The 21,637-nt window shown below is 45.3% G+C and overlaps 2 protein-coding genes across 2 annotated transcripts in view; both read left to right on the top strand.

Annotated features, from left to right (window-relative positions):
• The first annotated feature begins 211 nt into the window (after positions 1-211).
• On the top strand, positions 212-2,808 carry NEUROD1 (neuronal differentiation 1). Its single transcript, XM_074829275.1, has 2 exons — positions 212-349; positions 1,584-2,808. Exon 2 carries the CDS (start codon positions 1,593-1,595, stop codon positions 2,682-2,684), a length of 1,092 nt encoding a protein of 363 aa, XP_074685376.1. The 5' UTR covers positions 212-349; positions 1,584-1,592; the 3' UTR covers positions 2,685-2,808.
• A 10,326-nt stretch (positions 2,809-13,134) lies between these two features.
• Positions 13,135-21,637, top strand: part of CERKL (CERK like autophagy regulator) — a 58,787-nt gene continuing 50,284 nt past the window's right edge. The window contains exon 1 of the mRNA XM_074829274.1: positions 13,135-13,429. Within this exon, the coding sequence (XP_074685375.1) occupies positions 13,135-13,429 (295 nt within the window). The remainder of the gene's footprint in view (positions 13,430-21,637) is intronic.

Genomic DNA, 21,637 nt, shown 5'->3' with positions numbered 1-21,637 from the left:
ATATGGCGCGTGCCGCCGGGCGGGGCGGGGCGCGGGGCGGGGCGCAGGCGCGTTGGGCGGTGGCGCTGGAGCGCGCGGTACCCAAGTCCCGGTGCCGGCCCCCCCTCCCCTCCCCGTTCCCTCCCCCGCCGCGCATCCTCGGTCCCGCTATATAACGGGGGAGCCCGGCGCTGCGTAACCTCGGGGAGGAAAAAAAAAAAAAAAAAAAAAGGAAAAAAAGAAAAAAAAAAGGAAAAAAAACACCCAACCAACCAAACCCCACAACCAACACGCGCGGCGCCCTCGGACGGGAGAGAGCTGCACCGGGGTTATGAGACCGTCACCGCGCAGGAGAGGCTGAGCAACGGAGGTAACGGGAAACCGGGTTTTCACCCCACACGCACCCTCCCTCCTTCCGCGGGAAAGGGGTTGGCGGCGGCTACCGGGATGGGAGAGGAGCCTGCGGGGTCGGGGCGGGCGGGACCTGCCGCTGCCGGAGCGGCTTCGGTTTGTAGTGCCGCTTGCGGTCGTGGGAACCGGCGGTCGGTCCTGCCGGTGTGCGCAGGCGGCTGGGTGCGTGCACACCTGTATCCATCCATACGCATGTATGTGTGCTTACATTATATATATGTAAAGGTATATGTGCGTCCGTACACACATTTAAATACGTGTATGCGCGTCCATCTACGCACACACCTATTATATACGCGCTTGCACCTACGCGCTTCCTAACTTCCAGCTCCCTCTCCTCCGCGGAGGGCGGCCGCCGCGGTCCCACCGCAGGCTGCGGCCGGGCGGGCGGGCGGGCGGCATTGTTCCTCCCCGGTGTGCCCGCTGCGACCGGGGGACGGTCGCAACCCCTAACGAAAAGCCCCCGCGGGAAGCGGAGGGACGATGCCCGTCTGCGGCGGAGGGGCCGACGGAGACGGAAAGCCGCGGCCGGTCCGCACCTGTTAGGGCGGGCGGGGGCCGCGCGGCACCGCCGCTCGCCACCCCGCCGCCGGCACCCGGCGACAGTCCTGGGGACGGAGGCGGGACCGGGGGGGGATCTCGCCGGGAGAGGCTGAGCAGCGTCGCTCGGGGGAGCAGGTGTCCGGCGCCCGTCGGGGCGGTGCGGGAGCCCCGCACAAGGCGGCGGCGAGGGGGAGCCGCGGAGAGCGGGGGGGACAGGTGTCACGGGCGGCCGGCTGGACGTCCCTGTGGGTATCCTCTGTGTCGTGTGCCCCCCCCCCGCCTTTCCCCCTCACCGATTCAGCAAGTGTGTGTGTTTGTTTTGGTTTTTTTTTAAAAAAAAAAACGCTCGGTCTGCCCGCGCCGTGCCGCTCGGGCTGCCTCCCGCACACATAATCTGCTTATATTCCCCGCTAACATGAGCGAGTTACATAACGGCATTTGAACATATGTCAATTTAATTATAAGGCAGGACCGCGGAGACAATTAAAAGTTTGAGCTGGCACCCGTGGGGAAGCCGGGGCTTCCCTCGGGAGGGGACGGGGGCAGCAGGGGGGGGGCGCGGGCGGCTTCTCCCCGCGGGTGGCTGCGCGGGGCCGCGGCCGCCGGTCCGGGTGCTGATACGGCTCTTTTCTGTCTCCTCCGCGACGCAGAGGCTCACCATGACCAAGTCGTACAGCGAGAGCGGGCTGATGGGCGAGCCCCAGCCGCAGGGCCCCCCGAGCTGGGCGGACGAGTGCCTCAGCTCCCAGGACGAGGAGCACGAGGCGGACAAGAAGGAGGAGGACCTGGAGGGTCTGCACGCCGAGGCCGAGGAGGACTCGCTGCGGAACGGCGAGGAGGAGGACGAGGAGGACGACCTGGACGAAGAGGAGGAGGAAGAGGAGGAGGAGGAGGACGACGACCAGAAGCCCAAGAGGCGGGGGCCCAAGAAGAAGAAGATGACCAAGGCGCGCATGGAGCGGTTCAAGCTGCGGCGCATGAAGGCCAACGCCCGGGAGCGCAACCGCATGCACGGCCTGAACGCGGCCCTGGACAACCTGCGGAAGGTGGTGCCCTGCTACTCCAAGACGCAGAAGCTCTCCAAGATCGAGACCCTGCGCCTGGCCAAGAACTACATCTGGGCGCTCTCCGAGATCCTGCGCTCGGGCAAGAGCCCCGACCTGGTCTCCTTCGTGCAGACCCTCTGCAAGGGCCTGTCGCAGCCCACCACCAACCTGGTGGCCGGCTGCCTGCAGCTCAACCCGCGGACTTTCCTGCCGGAGCAGAGCCAGGAGGTGCCGCCCCACGTGGCGGCGGCGGCGGCGGCGGGCGGGCCCTTCCCGGCCGCCCCCTACCCCTACCAGTCGCCGGGGCTGCCCAGCCCGCCCTACGGCACCATGGACAGCTCCCACCTCTTCCACCTCAAGCCGCCGCACGCCTACGGCGCCGCGCTCGAGCCCTTCTTCGAGAGCGGCCTGGCGGAGGGCGCCAGCCCCGCCTTCGACGGGCCGCTCAGCCCGCCCCTCAGCGTCAACGGCAACTTCTCCTTCAAGCACGAGCCGGCCGCCGACTTCGACAAGAGCTACGCCTTCACCATGCACTACCCCGCCGCCGCCGCCGCCGCGCTGGCCGCCGCGCCCGCCCACGCCGCCATCTTCCCGGCCGCCGCCTCCCGCTGCGAGCTCCCGGTCGACGGCCTGGCGCCCTACGAGGGCCACCCCCACCACGAGCGGGTCCTCAGCGCCCAGCTCAACGCCATCTTCCACGACTGAGCCGCCCCCCGCCGCGGGAGGGCGAGGGGGCGAGCCCGGCCCCGCCCGGGCGCCACCGCCTTGTTTACAGGGGGCAGCCCGGCGGGGCCCGCCGCCGCCGCCGCCCCGCTCCGCCGCCCCGCTCCGCCGCCGCCCCGCTCCCCCGCCGCCCGGCTTCCGCGCCCCGCAGCCACGCGGGGAAGCCGTGGCAGGGGCACCGGGATCGCGTCAATCACCTGATCGGGATAACAAAATCACAAGCAATAATTAGGATCTATGCAATTTTTAAACTAGCGATGGGCCAATTGCAAAATATATATGAAATCTCTATTTTTCAACCAACGTTTTACTACTTGTTACCTTTCCCATGCTGAATTATTTTGTTGTGATTTTGTACAGAATTTTTAATGACTTTTTATAACGTGAATTTCCTATTTTAAACCATGCAGCTTCATCAATTTTTATACATATTGGAAAGGTAGAATTATATCTAATTTATACAAAATAATTTAACTAATTTAAACCAGCAGAAAAGTGCTTAGAGAAGTTATGTTGCCTTAGCACTTCTTTCCTTTCAAATAGTTGAAGAAGAAAAAAAAAATGCACGATCCGGGCAATTTCTTTCCCATTAAAGTCTCTTTTTTTTTTTTCCCTTTTTTTTTCTTTTCTTTTTCTTTTCTTTTTCCTTTCCCCCCTACAACAAGAACCAGATCCCCTAGGTCTTGAGAAGATATAAGAACGAGAGACTTATTTTCTATTAAAACATATCAATTCAACACATTACTTGCACAAACTTGTATATAAAGATTATAAGCAAATGCCAACACCCTTTTTAAATCGAAAGCTGCTTGACTATCACATACAATTTGCACTGTTTCTTTTTAGTCTTTGAACCCCTTGGCATTCCGTGGTTTTTTTGAAGAGAACTTGAAGATGTTAATGTTTCCAGGCGATATAAATGCATGATTTTATACATGTTCACACGATCCGTGGTTGTCATATGCTCATCTTATAAATCGGAACCTAAAACTAATCAGGTTGTAAAAGTCGGGCTATATACCTATTGTAGTCGATTAGTACGGTAGCTTGAAACAAATTCAAACCATTTAATCCGTAATTAGAACAATAGCTATTGCATGTACAATGCAGTCCAGAATAAGTGCTGTTTGAAATGTAACGCTGGTTCAACTGGAATCAATCTGTACTGTAATTTTGTTTGTAATCCTGTATATTATGGTGTAATGCACACTGGGATTTTAGAAAAACATCCATCCTTTGGCAACAACATAGTATTGAACATTTGGTCGAATGTTGCATTTCTCCTTAAATGTGATTTTTTTTTTTTCTTAGTGTAAGTAATTCCTATGGGATTATTGTTTTATTCGGATAGCTCATGAAAGGTGCAACACTTATTATTTGTAGAATAAAATTGGAGAAAAAAAAAAAAAAGGACACGGATTCTGGAGTTACCTTGAGGGGTTCCGGGGGGAGGGGGGGGCATTTCGTTCGTTTGTTTACAGCGCGCCCGGCCATTTGCAATGCTGATTTGTTGAATGAGGGGAGCGGGGGCAGAACCGCGGCTCGCCTGGGACCTGCGGCGACCCGTGTGGGCAGCGCCGAGCCCCCCGCACCCGCCTCGGCTCGGCCACCCACCCGCGGGGCTCCCCTCCCAGCCCACGGGGGGAGCATGCCCCCCCCGCCTCGTCCCGGCATCTCGGGACCGGCACACCGGGGAAATGCCGTTTCGGCCCCGGCTCGGCCCCGCCGGCAGCAGCTGCTCCTTCCTCCGCAAGCCGGCCCTGGACCCGGCGCTATCGATTCGCCGGGCCCCCGCCTGCCAGCCGCGAAGCGTGCGTGATTTAACCGTCACTGCTGAGTCTGGGGCTTAAGGAACCGGGAGACACCACCTGCGGGAGGGCAATTCCCCTGATGGCCGGGAACATTTAGCAACAGGTCTTTGCCTCCGACCCTCAGAGACAGATTTGAGACGTTCCCTGAAATCCCTTAGATGAACCCGTCACAAAGCAGAGGTATTTCATAAATATTTCACTGAAGTCCAGTAGAAAGGGAACAGGCTCTCCTGTGGATGAGGGCATTTTTTCACGAGAAAACAAGCTACTGGCGTCTATTTTAAAAGGTTTTCATAGCTACGGAAATCCAACGCGTAAGCGTTGCAAACCTGCGTTAGTACTGCCGCACCCTCACGGCCGGTCTTTCGTGCTAAAAACACGCTGAAAATTAATTGCGACGCCGGCTGATGCATTTTGCAGCATCTCGCTGAATTTTGCCCGAGCCTGCGGCTCCGCACTCCAAACTGTTGCTGCATCTGAAAAGGAAGAAAGCAAAAGGGAACTTTTCAAGTACCCGATTAACCTTTCCCAGTCAGTGGTAACAGAGTTAAATATACCCTAGATAACCCGAGGGGGGGAAATGAATGACAATTTTTCAGATAAAATTGAAAAAGCTGACCCAGGCTTGCTCGCCTTTTGGTTATGCACCTTCTTCTTAAACATAAGGATTCTTCTAGTCAGTCAAGGGGCAACTCACATGCCACCATCTTTTATTCAAAGGCAGGCACAGATGTTCCTTCTGCAGGGGAGGTTTTAATTTATGAAAATGATATTGTTTATGCATGAATGCACTCTGCATAACACACAGTACTTCCATCTGATGAGAGAAATACCACAGAACCAGTGCCAATGTCGGGAACATATTCTGCAAATTTAGTCGCTTAAATGTTTAATGAATATTTGGAAGGCATTTCCAAACCACAAGAAACCTTTTCAATTACCTTTTCTTTTTCCACGGTTGATAACAAAATTCAACTCCTCTAGCCAATGCAATTTACTTAAAAGATCTGCCTAGGCTATCTGAACGTTCGCTACTGTGATACTTTAGAGAAAAACAATATTTTAATGTTATGAGCAACCTAATAAGAAAAATTAATTAGGCATTTTGGTAACTAGAGGCTCCATTTTACGAATCACCTGTGAGTTCTGTTATTTCAATTAGTTTAGAGTTGGGGTTTTTTTCCCCCCACCCGTATAAAATATTGGAGATCTCCCCCACACACCCCCTTTGCTGCTGCTTCTGATGCCTCCATGATATTTATTTTTTTGTACTGTTAATATCAAATCTTGAAATCTCTGCTCATGACTCCCACAGGAAGGTCTATCAAGGTCTCTTTCGAAGGAAAGAATTACTCATGCTGTTCCTCTCTTATGAGCACATCGCTAATTAACTAAGGCTACAGTGGGATTATCTAACTTCCGCATGCGGAGGAAACTCCAGGGTTGAGTCATACCCACTCACATACTGGGTCACCCAGCACAGGCCTAGGAACTCTATTTTTATGGCTTGTTGGGACCTTCTTCTTTATGCCATACTTCTGACAGTAGGGATTGTTCTAGCACCAATGCACGCTCGAGAAGACCCTGGTGAAATCTCCTCTGCAGGTACAGCACATGAGTAGCAGTCACAACTTGCACCTTTCCCCTTCTTGGTGTTCTGAAGCAACAGAAGAGGGCCTGGAGGTTGCAGACCCATTGCTGTCTGTGATGCAGCTGAGGCCCCAGCTATGGCAGAGGGATCTGAAATGGTGGAATTCCAGGTTATATCCACAAGATGTCTGAGAGACTGAAAGCCTCAGGTTTTACCTGGCCCGAATGAAAAATGTGCCTGAACGTCATCAGACTTTGGTCCAGTGCCTCCAGGAGGACTCCCCAAGGGAAGGGAAGTAGATTCATGGAGAACCAAGATTCCTGAATTCACCAGAAGACAACAGAGTGTCACTTTCTCCAGAAGATACTGTTCCATAATTTTAATAAACTAATATTAAAAAGCAACATACAATTCCAGAGGTAATAGGAATTAATAGAAATAATTCTAAGTCTTGAGAGCAAGTTAATAAACAAATATTTTCTGTCATCTGTAACAGTAAAAATTCTTGCAATTATTTCAGTATTGTAAATGAACAAAACTGGATCCACCATGACCTTAACAATTGCTTTTGACTTATGAAAAATATAATGAGTCTCCTTGTTTTTAAAAAAAGCAACAAGAACCATCTTGTCAAATGGTTTTAGAAATTAAATTCCATTCTCTTGTTTATATATAAAGTATCTAAAGATAAAAAACCAAACAAACCCCACTCAGTTCTCACTCATTCCTATTGAGGAAAAACTCCAAGAAATGAAACTTGGAGTTCTGCCTGGTGCTGTGTCAGGGAAAATATGCAGAAATTGGCCTTTGCTTTTATTGACCAAGATGGGTTGTATGGTTATTCTTTCAGAAATTGTAAATGGTCTATACTCTTTCCTTAGCCGAAAATCCCATATTACAGAAAACCTCAAAAACCATAGTACATGAATATGTGTTGAAACAGTGAGCTGAAGATCTACAAATAGACTGTTATTTAAATATGTACATAAATGTTTTTTAAATAATTCATATATGTATTTAACAAACTGTCAGAAGCTATGCAATACAAAATTAAAACTGACAATGCTCTCAAAGCATTCACTTAAGTATTTAGGTTGCCTACAGGGTATGTAAAACACAGAATATCAGCCCTGGCTTTCAGTTTCCTAGCTTGTAGTAGTTTGCAGCAGAAAGCTAACTGCATTTTGTATGACATAAAATAGAAGCAACTAAGATTTACATTATTGCCAACATTTTGATGACAGAGCAATAGAAAACAAGAGTAAAACTTTATTACCTTAAAAAGATAGCATATCAACTTTAATGCAAAGAAAAAATAAAATGTCCTCTGATCAACACGTTCTCATTTTACATTCCTTCCCATTACCACATTTTCCTCTATTGTTCTGATTAAGATCAGTTTCAACTCATGGTGATCTCAGGAATGACTTCAACTTCAGACTCCATTCTTGCAGCTTCTTATTCCTGTGTAATAATTTCACTCATTTTTGTTCTCCTTTTTGCAGAGATTTGTCCATCTCCACAATTTCAGATTTTCTTTTCCTTACCTTCTTTCTCCCTCTTGTTATGCTTTCCTTTTTTTCCAGACATATAGAAAGATGTATAGTAATAGTAATGCTCTCTTCTACAGACTATTGGTGCCATTTTTCTTCAGAATCATCTATGACTTTGCTTATTGTGTAAAAAGTTTGGTGTTCAGCTTAATGTCTCTTCTTCAAAGTCAAGGAAAACCAACACAATAGAGCTGAATTGATATTGAGAGCTATAAAAGATTCTTTTCTAGAGTAGCGATGTAAGAAGGGAACATAGGAGAGCTAATATTTGGGAATGAACAGCTGAAGTGTAACTGACTACACGCTAAACCTTCATTGTATAAACAGACACTGTAGCCAGAAAAACATACAAGCCAAGGGTATGCTGCCAATTTCAAAATTCAGGTTTCTCCAGAAGCAAATCTCTATTAGCCACTGAAACAAGCCAGCTACCAGAAATGTCCAGTGGAATCCTCCAGAGTAGGCATAAGGTATTTTCCTCATAGCATTCCCTCATCTCTTCTTGTCTTAATGCCTGTTTCTTAACTTCAGCATCACATTATCCATGAATGAAAAACTGGCCTTCCCATTTCTTGCCTATTCACCTCATTGCATTTTTCTATGCATTTTTCTTGAGGTGAGAGGATTTATTTTCCAGTAGCATGCTTTACCTGCTTGCTCTCCTTCAGTAAACACTACCTGTACTTCCCTCACTTGCTATTTCGGCCAGAGGTTGTCCTACTTCTTCTCGTTCTTCACTTCACAAGCTTCTTCTGGAAAAGACTACCGAGACTCCCTCTACTTCTTAGTATCTAGATAGCAAGAGATTATTTCCTTCATCCAGAGAGAAGCAATGTTAGTTGAATTTAGCTCATCTCCTTGTTTCCTACTACCTCTTGTCCAGGCCCAGAGGATTCTCCCCTCTCCTAGTTCATCTGCTTGTGCTCAAGGCCAGCACCCTGGCACAAAAAAAACATCTCCTCTGGGTCCAGACTGCTGAGAACAAGCTTTAAGAAACCACAAGGTGATCTCCTCTCCCTTACACAAGAATTGTGTTTAAGAAGAGGTTCTCACCCTTGGTATCTGCCTTCATGATATTACAGCCATGTCTGTGCCTGGCCATATCCAGACTCTGACGCACAGACTTGATATCCTTGCTTAATCTTGGACTTGCCTTGACAATATAGACTTCCCTGGTGGCTGCTGGGCTAGCACTGACACCGGTTACTGTCATCAGACCTGACCCTGACCTGCTGACTCTGTTATTCAGCTTGATGTTGAAGCTACCTCATAACAAGGGGTTTGTCTAGCGATTTAGAGTCTTAGCTGAACTAGGCTACACACAGCCCTGCTCACTTTGGTCAGGTATGCAAGACCCTACCTGACTTAAGGTCATTCTCAGGTCCACTCCCTTTATAAAGCAGCCTGCCCTTACTGCTCCTTGACATTCTTCCTCTTGTGTTTCTGGCTGCTAGGGTCCTGAGCGCACTACCGAGCCCTAAAAACCCTGACCAGCCCCACCTGAACCACCCCCCCACCAGCCCTGCCCAAGGGCCTGGAGCTCCATTTAAGCTCAGCCTGGGGCTACCAGTCTTTCCTTTAGACATACTGTAGGATGCTGGTCTCCAGTTCAGCCACAGCCCTGATCTGGCTATGAGCCCTGCTGATCCAGATCTGCAAACTGATGTCCTGGCCTCAGTCCTACTTCTTAGATTTGGATTCTTGGGGGATCCTAGCACCGTCCCCCGGGCTGCCTTGCTCAGCTACCACCACGTGGGTCCTGACCAGAAAGGCCTCTGCCTTGCTAGCCTTGGGGTTTCCCTTGGCTCCCTGGCTCTTGGGGAGTAGCTGGCCCTTGCTGTGCCCTGACAATGCCTTTGCTTCCCCTCCTGGTGTGCCCCCCACCTCTTTCTGCCCTTTCTACTTTACTTGAGCTATTTGTTTAAAAAAGCAAACAAAGTAAAATACATTAAGACAATTTCTAAGGCAACTCCACAGGCTCTCTAAGTAAATAAAATGGAGTAACAGAGTCACCTGGGATTCAGACTATAAAACACATCAGAGAACTCTTCTGTTGACTCAGTTCTAGGAACTTTTTTATTCCTGGTATACTGAAGAATGTATACTTTTCATACTTATCACTAGCAAAAGAGAAGAGCTATGTCTCGTAGAGAACTACTGATGAACTAGATGTCCTTGTGCACTGCATATTTAGTCACCTGTAAATTGAAGGAGGTACATTAAATTCAAAGACAAAGTTACTTTATGCGTGGAAAACACCAAATAATTCTAAATATTTGAAGAATACTTCTGGAGGCTATCTGAAGAGCTGCAAAATTTAATTTGAAGGATATTTATAAAAAACGTCCTTCAACTTACTCATTATTAAGAGGTGAATAGGGCTTCTCTATGTTCATGTGTCTATTGCCATTGAATCAAAATGCACATGAGAAAACAGGAAAGTAAAACACATTTTAGCTGCTCTGGGTGACTCGCAATGCTTTCTATATCATCCCTATTCCTCGTGCAGCATACTGTATTTCTAGATGTCCCTTGATCATTCTGCCATCACAAGTACCTGTGTGCTCCAGTTCCAAACTCTGGCTATGATCAAAGGTGCAGAAGAAATCAAGGCTGTTACATGTAGGTTCAGTGCTCTGTACTATTAAGCTGCCTACTATACAATTACTGCTAAACATTTACTGTTTGCCTTGTCTCTCTTTTTTTCTCTAATACGGGAACATCACACAGCATACTACATGAGATCATCAATACACACAACCCTTCTTACAAGAAAGGACAAGGAAGTGCTATGTGTGAGAGTTCCAGACATAGTCTAGAAAATGGATAAACTTATATTGCTGGACTATTCCATGTTTTTCCAAATTCAGTGTGCAAATCTGAAAATTGTGATATTTTTAAAAAAAAAAAAAAAAAAAAGTCTATTAGAGTAGACTTGCTTAGAATAATTTTTTTCCCCCAGGAAAAAGTGTCTGTCTCAGACTTACAAGGGACTGTGGGGATTGAGGATTTGTGAACAGTAGCAAACCAAGAGTGAACAGACTTGTATGTTCCTCCTGTGGTTTTTGTTACTATATACAGTTCTCTTACTATTTTATCTACTCCATTTTAGTATCTTAACAGTTACTGAATTAATACACCTCTCAAGTAACATCAGGAAAAGGGTGTTAGAAGTTTTAATGACAACAGTTGAAGGGTATTACAAGTCTCTTAGGAACTGTAATAGTCTTCCACTGATGGTACTGAAAGTAGTATCATTTTATGGTTCTAAGACAGTTATCAGCTTATCCTTTCCTGCACCTTATGAGAAATTATCTGATGACAACACATAATATACATAGATGGGATAGGCTAATAAATGGTCCCAGAAACAAATACAAATGACTGCAGAGGATTATAAAGGGCATACAGCCTCAAAATTGATTCAACTATATCCAGTTTCATGTTGTGCTTTAGCTTCTAGTTAATGATTTAGCTTTCCTTTTGAATGACATCAATGCAAACACATTAAAGATCACCGATGCCAAATAACAGACTCAAGTTTAATTGGTTCATCTAATGTTGTACCAGAATGATAAATTGGTAAGGCAGGCTTGTTTGTTTGGCTTGCAGTTTTTCCTGCTTTGTCACTTAGTTATCTTTAGGCAAAAAGACGTGTTTTGTACAAAACTTCCACTGTTTACACATAATTTCAATTCTTTACACTTTATCTGATTACTCTGGAGTCAAGATACCTATATCCCAACAAAGAAGATCTAAGGGACAAAAAATATCAACACAAAGTCAGAATAAGACTATTGATGCTAGCAGCTTTAAGCAAGCAGAAACTTTACGTGGTCGTGTTATAATTCAGAAAGGCAAATTGGTGATGGCTATATTTCAGTGAAAGCTGTATCAATGGTTCCATGCAAATTGAAAAGCACTTACAAGTTGTATATTTAACAAATATTCAGAGCATACTTTAAACGTGGCAAATAGATGGAAGTAAGTATCAAAAAGCTGTACCATAGTGACTTTTAAAATGTGTCTTAAGACTTTCTTCTCAGCTACATAATTAGCATCTTGGTACAGGTTATGGAACTACTAAGGAAGGAAGCTTAATAGTAATGAAATCATGTATCATCTCATGGACTCTCGGCTGGTTTGATTGCAGACTATCAGATTTCCTTACCCGTAACACCATTTCTCTTCTGGAGAGACAAACATCATAGGAAGAGCCTTGGATATTTTCAGTTGTGGTTTGAACTGTAATTTGTATCACCTTGCAAAAGGCAGTATTTTTAATTTATTGCTTTATTTCTCAGAGGGATGTTGTATATTTGTCTTATTACAAAAACTAAAGATAAAATTACTAAACTGCTCATTTAAAAATGTCCTTTTCATGCACTAATAAGCCACCATGACATTATAGAACTCAGAACTTAAAAAAACCCTTGCCGTTTTCCTTCAAGTTAAGCCCTTACAGGCTCAGGAGCACCTTATAAATTGGAGTTGATGCTGCACATCTGATGTGATTGTCATCAGTGAATCTTACAGCACCTGTGAGTAAAGCCATCATACCTCCGAACTGTAAAATCTGTCATTTACTGAGGCGGGAATAAAGAGGCAGTCTCCCTCCTTTGCATTTAAGCTTTGAGGGTGAGAGATGACTGCGCAGCCTTCTGTGTGCACTTTCTGCATTGGCCCACTTGATACAGAATCTAATGTTGTACAAGTTTATATCAAATTCTGAGTCACTGTGTTCCTCAGTTGTTATGAAGGGTTATGTGTAACTGTGGTACCTCCACCTGGTGATAACATTCTGTTTTGCAACATGAACGTCAACATGGTATTTATCTTGAGGCTAAGCCATAGACACAACCTGTGAAAGACTTGACCTTTTTAGTATGAAAGGGCTATTGCAACTTCGTGTCATAGCTCTCTAAAGCTAAGTAACAGTAATGTTGTTAGGGATAATAGAAAAGCAGAAGACATGGGGACTCCGACAAAGAAAACGAATTTCTGGAGGTAGAGCGAATATTCCTTCATTGCTGTCCCTGGGGAAGAAACTTAGACGAGCAAAACCGTAAGAAGCCCGGGTGCCTTTTGACGTTCTCGCCGCCACCCTACGAAGCACGGTACCTCATTCGGGGCCCCGGGTTTGCGCCGGTACCCGCCGCAGGCCGGGGGCAACGGCAGCGCCAGCAGTGCCGCGGTGCTCGGCCCGATGCCAGCGGCCCGCGGGGCCCTGCCCGGCTGATGGCAGCGAAGGGCTCCCCCTCGGCGGCGGGAGGGACGTTTCCCCCAGGAGGGGCTCAGGCCTGGCCGCTGCCCGCCCGCCGCTGCCGGGCGAGGCCGTGGCTCCCGGCCCGGCCCGGGCGCCCTCTCGCCGGCCCCTGGGCGGGTGCGGCCCCTCCCGCGGGGCGGGGCGGGCGCTGCCTTGGCAGCAGCCGGGACGCCGCCAGCGGCCGGTGGCGCGGGGCGGCGGTGCCGCCGCCATGCCGGGCGCCGCGGCCCCCTTCCTGCGCCCGCAGCGACGGGCCTGGCCCGAGCGCCCGGCCGGCGGCCGCCCCCCCCCGTCGGAGCAGCGCGCGCAGGCGGCAGCCGCTCGCGCTCGCTCCTCAGCGGCGGCGCCCGCGGAGCGGCGGCGACGGGTGGCCCCGCTGGCGGCGGCCGAGGAGGGAGAGGAGCCGCTCCTCAGGGGCATCTTCGAGATCAGCAAGAGGAGCTGCGACGTGGTGCTGAGCGCCCGGCGGCTCCGCTGGAGCCCCATCCTGCCCGAGAGCCCCACAGGTGGGACGGGACGGGGCGGGGCGGGGCAGGGCGGGGGGTGTCCGCCGCGGGGCCGGGCTCAGCCCGGGCCGCCTCCAGGAGCAGGCGGCGGGGCCGCTCGGGGCGGGCCGGCCTTCCCGCGGCGCTGCGAGGGAAGGTCAGTTACGGCTGGGGCCTCGCCGGGCAGGGCGCTGGGGAGTCGCCTTACAGCGGAATTACCACAAACTAGTTAAAGTCGGTGCTGACAGACATGTCTCTGTCCGTCAAGGTTGCGCTGGTGATTAAAAAAAGTAGAACAAGTTCTTCATAAGGGCAAGGAGTGGCTTGTACCTGAACCAACTCTTCCCTGGCAAGAGCCTTTACTTCTTGGCAGGTGATACGAAAAGGTTGAGATGTAAGAGATGGTGTTTTTTGTGGCCTCTTAGCCCCAGGCAGAAAGAACAGTAAGAGGATTTGATTTTGTTTCTGCTGCATCAACTTTTCTCAGCTTACTCTCTTTGACAGGCACATAAACTGCGTGTAGGTGGGTATGGTTTTGTGAGATGTGCATGAGTTTTGTGATGAGGCTGTGGCAGGTTGTCCTTGCTCTGTGCTTTTCCGATAACGCAACACGCTGTGAGAAAGTGCTGTTGCAAAAGGGTTTGATCAAGTGAAACAAATCATACGTAGAAGTTTTGGAAGAAAAGGAATGCTCCTTAAACTTACCTAGTCCTTTTTTTTCCTAGAAACTGTGAAAACATAAGCTTACTTTCAAAACTGCATATGCGCTCTTAAAAGTGCTTATTTACTGCAGTGACCTCCCCGTACTTATGTGAAGGAGAAATTGAAGTTGCGTTCAGGAACGCAGAGTTTCCAGGCGGCATTGCTGCCTTCTGGTACGGCACGGTTAGCTTGTCCAGGCCTAAAATTTACACCTTTGTATGGGTACGATCCAACAGCCGTAAACCCAGCACACAGAGAAACAGTGTTTCTTCCACATATCAGTTTTTCTCTGTTATGATAATCTGTTCATCTTCAAGGCAGTCTGTATGCTGCAGAGGCTTGAGGAAGCCTGTGATTCCAGTGGTGCTGCTGCAGAGGAATGCTCAGATGCTCACAGCTGAAGTCGTTATGCCTCATTTCATATAACCATGTTGGGATACCAGAGCTACTGAAATCAAACTGATGTGGTGCCAGGCACAACTACTGACTCTTATCCTCCAAATAGTGTAACCGTGTTAACGCAGTGTTCTGCTCAGACTTAGATACCTGCTTTTCAGCAGAACTGTTGAGTTCTGATGACGGCCGCGCTCATGTGCGTACAGTCCTTTCTCTTGGGGAGCCAGTCTGGGTGCCTTAGTAATGCTGTTATGCAACGCTGTAGCCTCTCTTCTGTCCCCTTTGGGATTAACTACAGGCCTCTCTATGTGTGATCTGAAGTGTGGTTTATTAATTAGTTAGTTCTGTGTGCAATGCTCTAATTTGATTGCCACTTTATGTTCTGGCTACTTTTAATGTAGCTTGAATTGCCATATATCAGGAACTAGGGACCATGATTGTCTTTTAATTGTCACCAGTGAAAGATTTGAAGGCACAGACAGGAAGAATGAATTTCGGTATCTATTGCTCCATGCTTCCAGGGATGGGAATATATTCTGGGTTTGATTGGTCTGTTGGTTTGGGGGTTTTTTCCCCCTAGGAAAAATCCACCCCCTAAGTTGCTACTTTGTATAAGATCTTGTCATCCTTAAATGACTCATACAGACATCAGGGGCTTTTCTGTCTTAGTTCCTGCGAGGTAATAAAGTATTCAGTGCTTAAAGTCAGTCATATTGCAGATGGCAGAACTTCAGGAGTCTTGTGGAAAGGAGCACTGACAAGTTGGCATCAATTATATTAGGATTCAGGTGTTTACTGCACATGTATTAAATGTATGCCGATACTTCTTTGTCTCTGACAATTTGGTTTTGTACTATGTAGCATTGAACTGCTGAATATTTTGGTTTCTGAGAAGCTTTTAATGTCCTACTTCTTTACTAGCTTCAGTAGAAAGGGCAGTGGTGTCTTCCAAATGCTGTGTTTTTCTTGAAGTCAGTGGTAGGCTATGAGTTTTTACTATAGGATTTCCAAATTCTGAAATGTTGAGTACTGACATTGAAGATAAAGGGATTTTCAGTTCCACTGTTGGTATAGATGCTACCTCTGCACCTGTGGCTGTTCCAGGCTCTCTTTGAGAATGAAATAATCTTAAAAGGAAAACTATTAGGTTGTTTCTGAGACCCTTCTATCCTTCTGGCTACATTGTGATGGGAACACAACAGTCTACCTGAGCAGTGTTCACAAGAATACTTGCGACTCCTTCCTTCAGGCCAGCGTGGCTGTATGTGTGCCTGCCTGTGCCTGCAGATCAGCTGAGTAGGAGCTGAAAATTGCACTGTGTAGGGCTTGTTGCCCTCTCAGGGATGAATCCAACAAAAGTCTTGTCTATTTTTCCTTCCGTCTCGGATACAGTAGGTCAGGATGGTTTTACCTCTGCAGTTGCAGAGGTCAAATACGGATTTTACAGCTTGAATGCTTTTTCTCTCCTACATTCTCGGATCCCAGTAGCAACTACCCTGGGGTGTTGCACAGTCTGATTCAGTGTAACAGAGGTACAGCAGTGCAGTGCTCGGGTGGAGCTGTCAGTAGGTACAGTGGATGGCCAATGTCTGTCTGGGCAAGTCTTTTCCACTGGCATTTGGCTTAAGCATACTTTCTTCAAACCAAAAGCTTCATAACATAATTTGTCTTAGGTCAGGTCTTTATGCTATGCCAGTGATGCTAAATGTCTTCTGCTTGGACTCATATGTAGTAATTCTCCCTGTTTTAGGAAAAGACCTTTCTTCTATGTCAGTCACTCCTGCTGTTAAGTCAGAGATCTACCAGGTGGTCGCTTTCTCCCCTTTCCCCAAACCTCCCATCCCCAGTAGTTCCCCCAACGTATTCCTGCCTTGCTGAAGTTGTTTGTCATACTCAGTTCTGCGGTTCCCATCATACGTTCTTACATGTGGTAGCTCGTGCAGCCTTGGCTCCTTCAGCTTCTAAATAGAACTCAAAGCTCCAACTTTAAGTTCCCAAGCAGGTAACATCTGCTGTGCCTGGGCTTGATCATGTCACACTCATGTATGCGTAGTTCTGCCCCACTGCAGTGGTTCTGTGGAGCTCTTGGCAGTGTGGTTATCAGGCAGACTTCCTTCTTTACTCTCTCTTTGATTTCTGCAGCTTCTGTCTTCTAGAGGTTTCTGGCTACCTGTGCTCGCTGAGGATTTTTGATGTCTTCCTTTGTTGTTCGCTCTCCAGACCTTATAGTAAGCTCCCTAGCAACCTCTTCCCTCTCAAACAAGCATGACCCATTATGAATTTTGTTCTCTATTATAACAAAGCTTTGGGCAGAAGTAAGGCCTGGGCAAGCAACTGTACATGGAGCCTGAAGGAATGAATGTGTCAAGTGGGAACACAGGCAGTGTGAGGTGTGGCTCGGCTGCCCCCTCCGAAACGCTGCGATTACAACCTGGGTGTGCAGCGCTGCTGAGCTTTTTCTTCTCACCGGATGGAGCCAGATACCCTCTGACCCATACCTGGTTGCTTCCTTTTAACAATGCGGTGGGCGTTACAATAAGAAATAGAGCTCACAGTCAGTAGTTACTAGGTTTTGTTCCTAGCTTCTTTCTATGTGGCTTTCCTATGCTATAAATATAATCACTGAAATTAAGAAAAAAACCAGGACTTCTCTCTCTTAATAATCCAACCCCAACCCGTAGAGCTTCTAATTTTGGATGCTGCTTCAAAACCATAGCAGAGAACACTATCTTAAGTACAGATCTGAATATTTTATGTGATGTTTAGAAGTTCCCAGAGGACAATAAGCATGACTGAATGATGGAAAAAAATAATGATTTACATTTAAGTACAAATGCTCAGAGTGGATTTGGATTTTTTCTGGTGCAGCTAAAGTTTAAAAACTAATGAAGTATAGGGGATTAGCAGCAGTGGCTGTAGGAATCACTTGTATTTTAGAACAGTTTCAGTACAAATAGTGTTAATTCAGTCTTCTTTATGCTGTTCTTCCAGTATGGCTTGTTTTTTGCTGTTGAATGAGAACTTTAATCCTGGTATTTCTTTAAAGCCTTCAGCATCTTTTTAAAGATTGCCACAGAATTTCCCAATTTACAATAATTGCAGTTTTTCAGCATATTTCTGTCAGGAAATGGAACAAGACTGGCACTCGCTTAGTATTTTACTGGTATGTGAAATCCGGAGGTTTTTGATCATTATCAAAAACTTTGTAAGTGTAGTTTCTTGTGTGTGTAATGTACCTGACTGAAGGATATATGAAGTGTTCTCAGACTGACAGCATGTAGGCTGAACTGGGTATTTGGATAGCAATAATAATAATTTGGATAAAACTTGCTTTTTTAATGTAAGTAATTGAACATAATATTCTAAGTTAATTGACCAATAAGAAAGTAAGATCTCTGGAGCAATCCAGAGGTTAATGTATATTTGAATATATATGAATATATATTTTCATAATGAAGTAAAAAAGATCAATGTGTTGTTTAAGTATACTATTCTTATACAGTATACTATAGTTCCTGTTGATATTAATCTAAAATATAGATTTATAAATATTCTACATAAGTGCAGCAATACACTGATGTATTTCAACAGTGAAAGAGTTAGCAATAAAGGACTTAAAATTAATTCCAAGTGCATAGTGGCCTGCTGCCAAGGCTATTTAGCAACAGATGTGGCTGAAATAGATACCAATAGTCTGTTTGGGATCTCTAAAGTAAGACATCTGTCAGTCTATCGGTCAGTCAGGAATAATGAAAATGGGAACTGGCTGTTACAAAATCTGTGTTACTGAAGTTCCACGTTGGTCAAATTCAAAGCTTCTGATTCCACTTCTGATGTGTAGAGAACATAATTCGTCTATGTAGCTTATCTATTGTCCAAATAGGAAAACTATTTTTAAGGAAGAGACGTAAAAATAAATAATATGAAGTGTAACGGAGAGTGAGATGTATATGTATCACATCAATATATGGCTTTAAGATGTAAACTGAAGGAAGAAAGCATGCAGTTTTAAACTATCCCTTGGTGTCTGAACTTGAAAGACTCTTAAATCTTTTTCAAGGAAGTCCATAAAATTAATGTCTTTTAGATAAATGCTGCATGAAACTGTGAAAGAATTTATTATTTTACAACTTCGTGTGAAAAATTAAAAATATTTAAGGAAATGCACTATACTATTTAAAGATCTCTTAAAATTTGTTCTTTATTTCAGATGACTTCTAGACATAATGTCTTGATTCTCTGGGTGGCTTTTACCTTTTATCAGCAGATAAGTTCCTGACTAATTGTTTGTGGAACAGTTTACGTTGTTTCATGCTTTCTGGTGTTTTTCTTGTATTTCACATGTTTATGCACCTCTCTGCTTGTGTTGAAAGGGATTAACGTATCCTGGGTGTCTGATAGTGGCTTTTTTATGCGCTTTAATGCTCTACCTCCAAAGAGAGAGATCAGATATTTAAATCTTTGTTCCAGAAAATAAGTTTCTATGCTAGATCTTGCAAATTGTATTTTAGTGTGTTTGGGTTTGCATACATGTTAAGCTGCGCATGCGTTAGCTGGATTCTGAAGATACATGAATTTGAAATAACAGTATTTATTTAGCTTTCACACGAAGTGTTCTTCATGGCCTTTTCTTTTTGATGCAAAACTGTTTCTATTGATGTTGTGGTTTGTGTTATCTTAAAGCTGTTGTAGGCCATAAACCAGCAAGATTTAGACTTGCCTAAAGGTGATGGGTTTTGTTTTTGTGGTTGTTTGGGGTTTTTTTTCCCTTTGTTTCTCCTGTTGCGCTATGTAATAACTAGGCTTTGCCATGTACTGTTATTATAGATAAGGTGATGTTCTGCTTTATTCATCTCCTCTGCCTGCCTGGCGTGTGAGGGACAGTGGCTGGCTGGGTGCTTGGCGTGTTACGCATCATCAGGCAGTTGGCACACCAGTAACAAGCCAGACATAGCTGGTGCTGTTTTTTGGCTGCTGAGCAGGCCAATTGAAGAAAGATAAGTTGGAATCAAGGAGCAATCAAGAATACTGTGGTGGGGGTGAGCTGATATATGAAGGGAATGTAAGGGTTTTGGTGAAGTACCATATGGGCATGGGAGGGATTTGTGGGTACTGTGGAGAGGGGTATTAGTGAACGGAGGGGAAACTGAAGCTGTTGCTGGGCAGATAGACATGCAGGGTGGTGGCTGTAGCGTGTGAGGTATGCGTGATACAGGGTAAGGAAGTTACTGGAAAGTCAGGGGAGACATAAGGTGGTGAGGTAAAGAGAGGTAGTATGCAAGTTTGTTAAAGTTACTCAACTGCCATAATTTTCCTGTTCATAGAAAAATTGCCAACTCTTTTGACTATGCTTTCTGTGCAAAGGTGTGCAAGAGTAAATTAATGGTCTTGCTTATATAGCATGATGGAAAGAATCCAAATGTGTATACTAAAAAAATTTGATATGCTAATCAGTCTTTGATGTCCGTGCTAGTGCTATTTTCATGTCTGTGATAATGTTATAGAGCTGAGTCCCTTCCTCAGTGTAGATTAATGTTCTTTTTTAATCATTGAGTATGCAGTCAAGTCACTTATCTAAGTATAAATCTTGTATCTCAGTTTCTGAATCGTCCTGTTCTTCATCCTTTGAGAAACTATTGGGTTTTTTTTATCCCTCTTTCACATTCTAGATGCTGCTGTAATCTTTTCTTGGTTGTCATTTTACCATATCATCCCTGAATCTGTATCCCTCCACTATGCACCTTTACGTCTTTTCTGTTGTGTCTAATGTTGTCAATTTACCTTGATTTTTGAGTGTAGTTTATTGGAAAATGTGTGGTTTCTTTCAAGCAATTGCTTATGTTTAGAAAGCCAAGAAACTACATCATTCCTGAAATTTTTTTTTTTTTTTTAATGACTAAAGGAAACAAATGCAAAATCTGATGAGTAGCTTGGCCATTCAGAGTCTGACACTACTGCCTACGTTCTTTGTCCGCAGCTGTTTCTCTCCTTGGACTATGTGTAGGATGTGGTTCTGTAGCACCTTGTGGGGGATAGTTGTGGGGATCGTGGTGCCTAATGCAGTCTTCTGCTATGGTAAATCCATACAAGCTTGTTTCCATAGTTGTAACTGTTCATGGTAATAAATGGGTTAGAATTCAGAATATGATGTTCTTTTGCATTTTCTTATTTTGTATCTTGACAAAACACATACTCAGATTAAGGCATTTCTATCTTTATTTTACAGTTACAAAATAAAAATAAAGTAGGAAAGTCTGTCATCTGCTCTGGTTGGAATCAAAATAAACAAAACTTAGATAAACAATTTTTCTTTCATTGTAGATATCTTATTTGTTAACTATGTATGTTATAAAAGCAGCAGGTAAATAATAGATGTTACAATTATGCAAAACCCAAACAAATCGGGTATTGGATAGAAGGAACCCCTTTTTGTTTGCTTTTTCATTTGGGTATATCCAACTATATTATGCATTGCCTTTAGATGGAAGTTTTTACTTCCATACACATAGTACTCTAAAAATATTTTTATCCTTCTTAGGCCATTTATGAAAAAGCCTAAATGGCTGAAAATTTGAGAACAGAAACCTGAAGAATTGAGAAGTCTTTGTGACCATTAGTGGGGCGTGGAAATAATGTTTTCCTTTGAAGGAAATCAGTGGTCCTGGGTTTTATGACTTATGTTGTGACAGTATGTGCAGACAAAAAACCATAATGTGTTGAGTATCTGATACACGTATTACCATATTGCCATAAGGAACTGCTATTATGTTAGACACCAACTGATTTTGTGATAGTGTTGGATTTCTCTCACATATGCTTATGTTTTTGTACAGATGATCCTTTAGGAACATCTGCTAGTTTTGTGGTGGTATCTGCGGTTTCCTTTCAAAATTTGACCTTTTTGTCATTTACTACTGGGACTGCTATAGAATTGCATTATACTAAGATCCTTTTCTAAGTTGATTCCTGTCTCATAGACATTAATTGGCAATTTTTTGAGTTACTTGTGTTTCACCGTTCTCTGACATACTACAGAGTTGAGTGCAACTGTAAAGTTAATATATTAACCTTTTAAAATACCATTTAATGATTTTTTTTTTTTAAACTGCTAACTTGAAATAAACAACTAGA

The sequence above is a fragment of the Strix aluco genome, chromosome 6 (assembly GCF_031877795.1).
Source record: "Strix aluco isolate bStrAlu1 chromosome 6, bStrAlu1.hap1, whole genome shotgun sequence".
In the NCBI taxonomy this organism is placed as follows: Eukaryota; Metazoa; Chordata; class Aves; order Strigiformes; family Strigidae; genus Strix; species Strix aluco.
This window is presented reverse-complemented; position numbering and strand designations above follow the sequence as displayed.

Excerpts from the sequence above, each read along its gene's own strand:
- NEUROD1 (XM_074829275.1), top strand. The coding sequence starts at position 1,593 with ATGACCAAGTCGTACAGCGAGAGCGGGCTGATGGGCGAGCCCCAGCCG.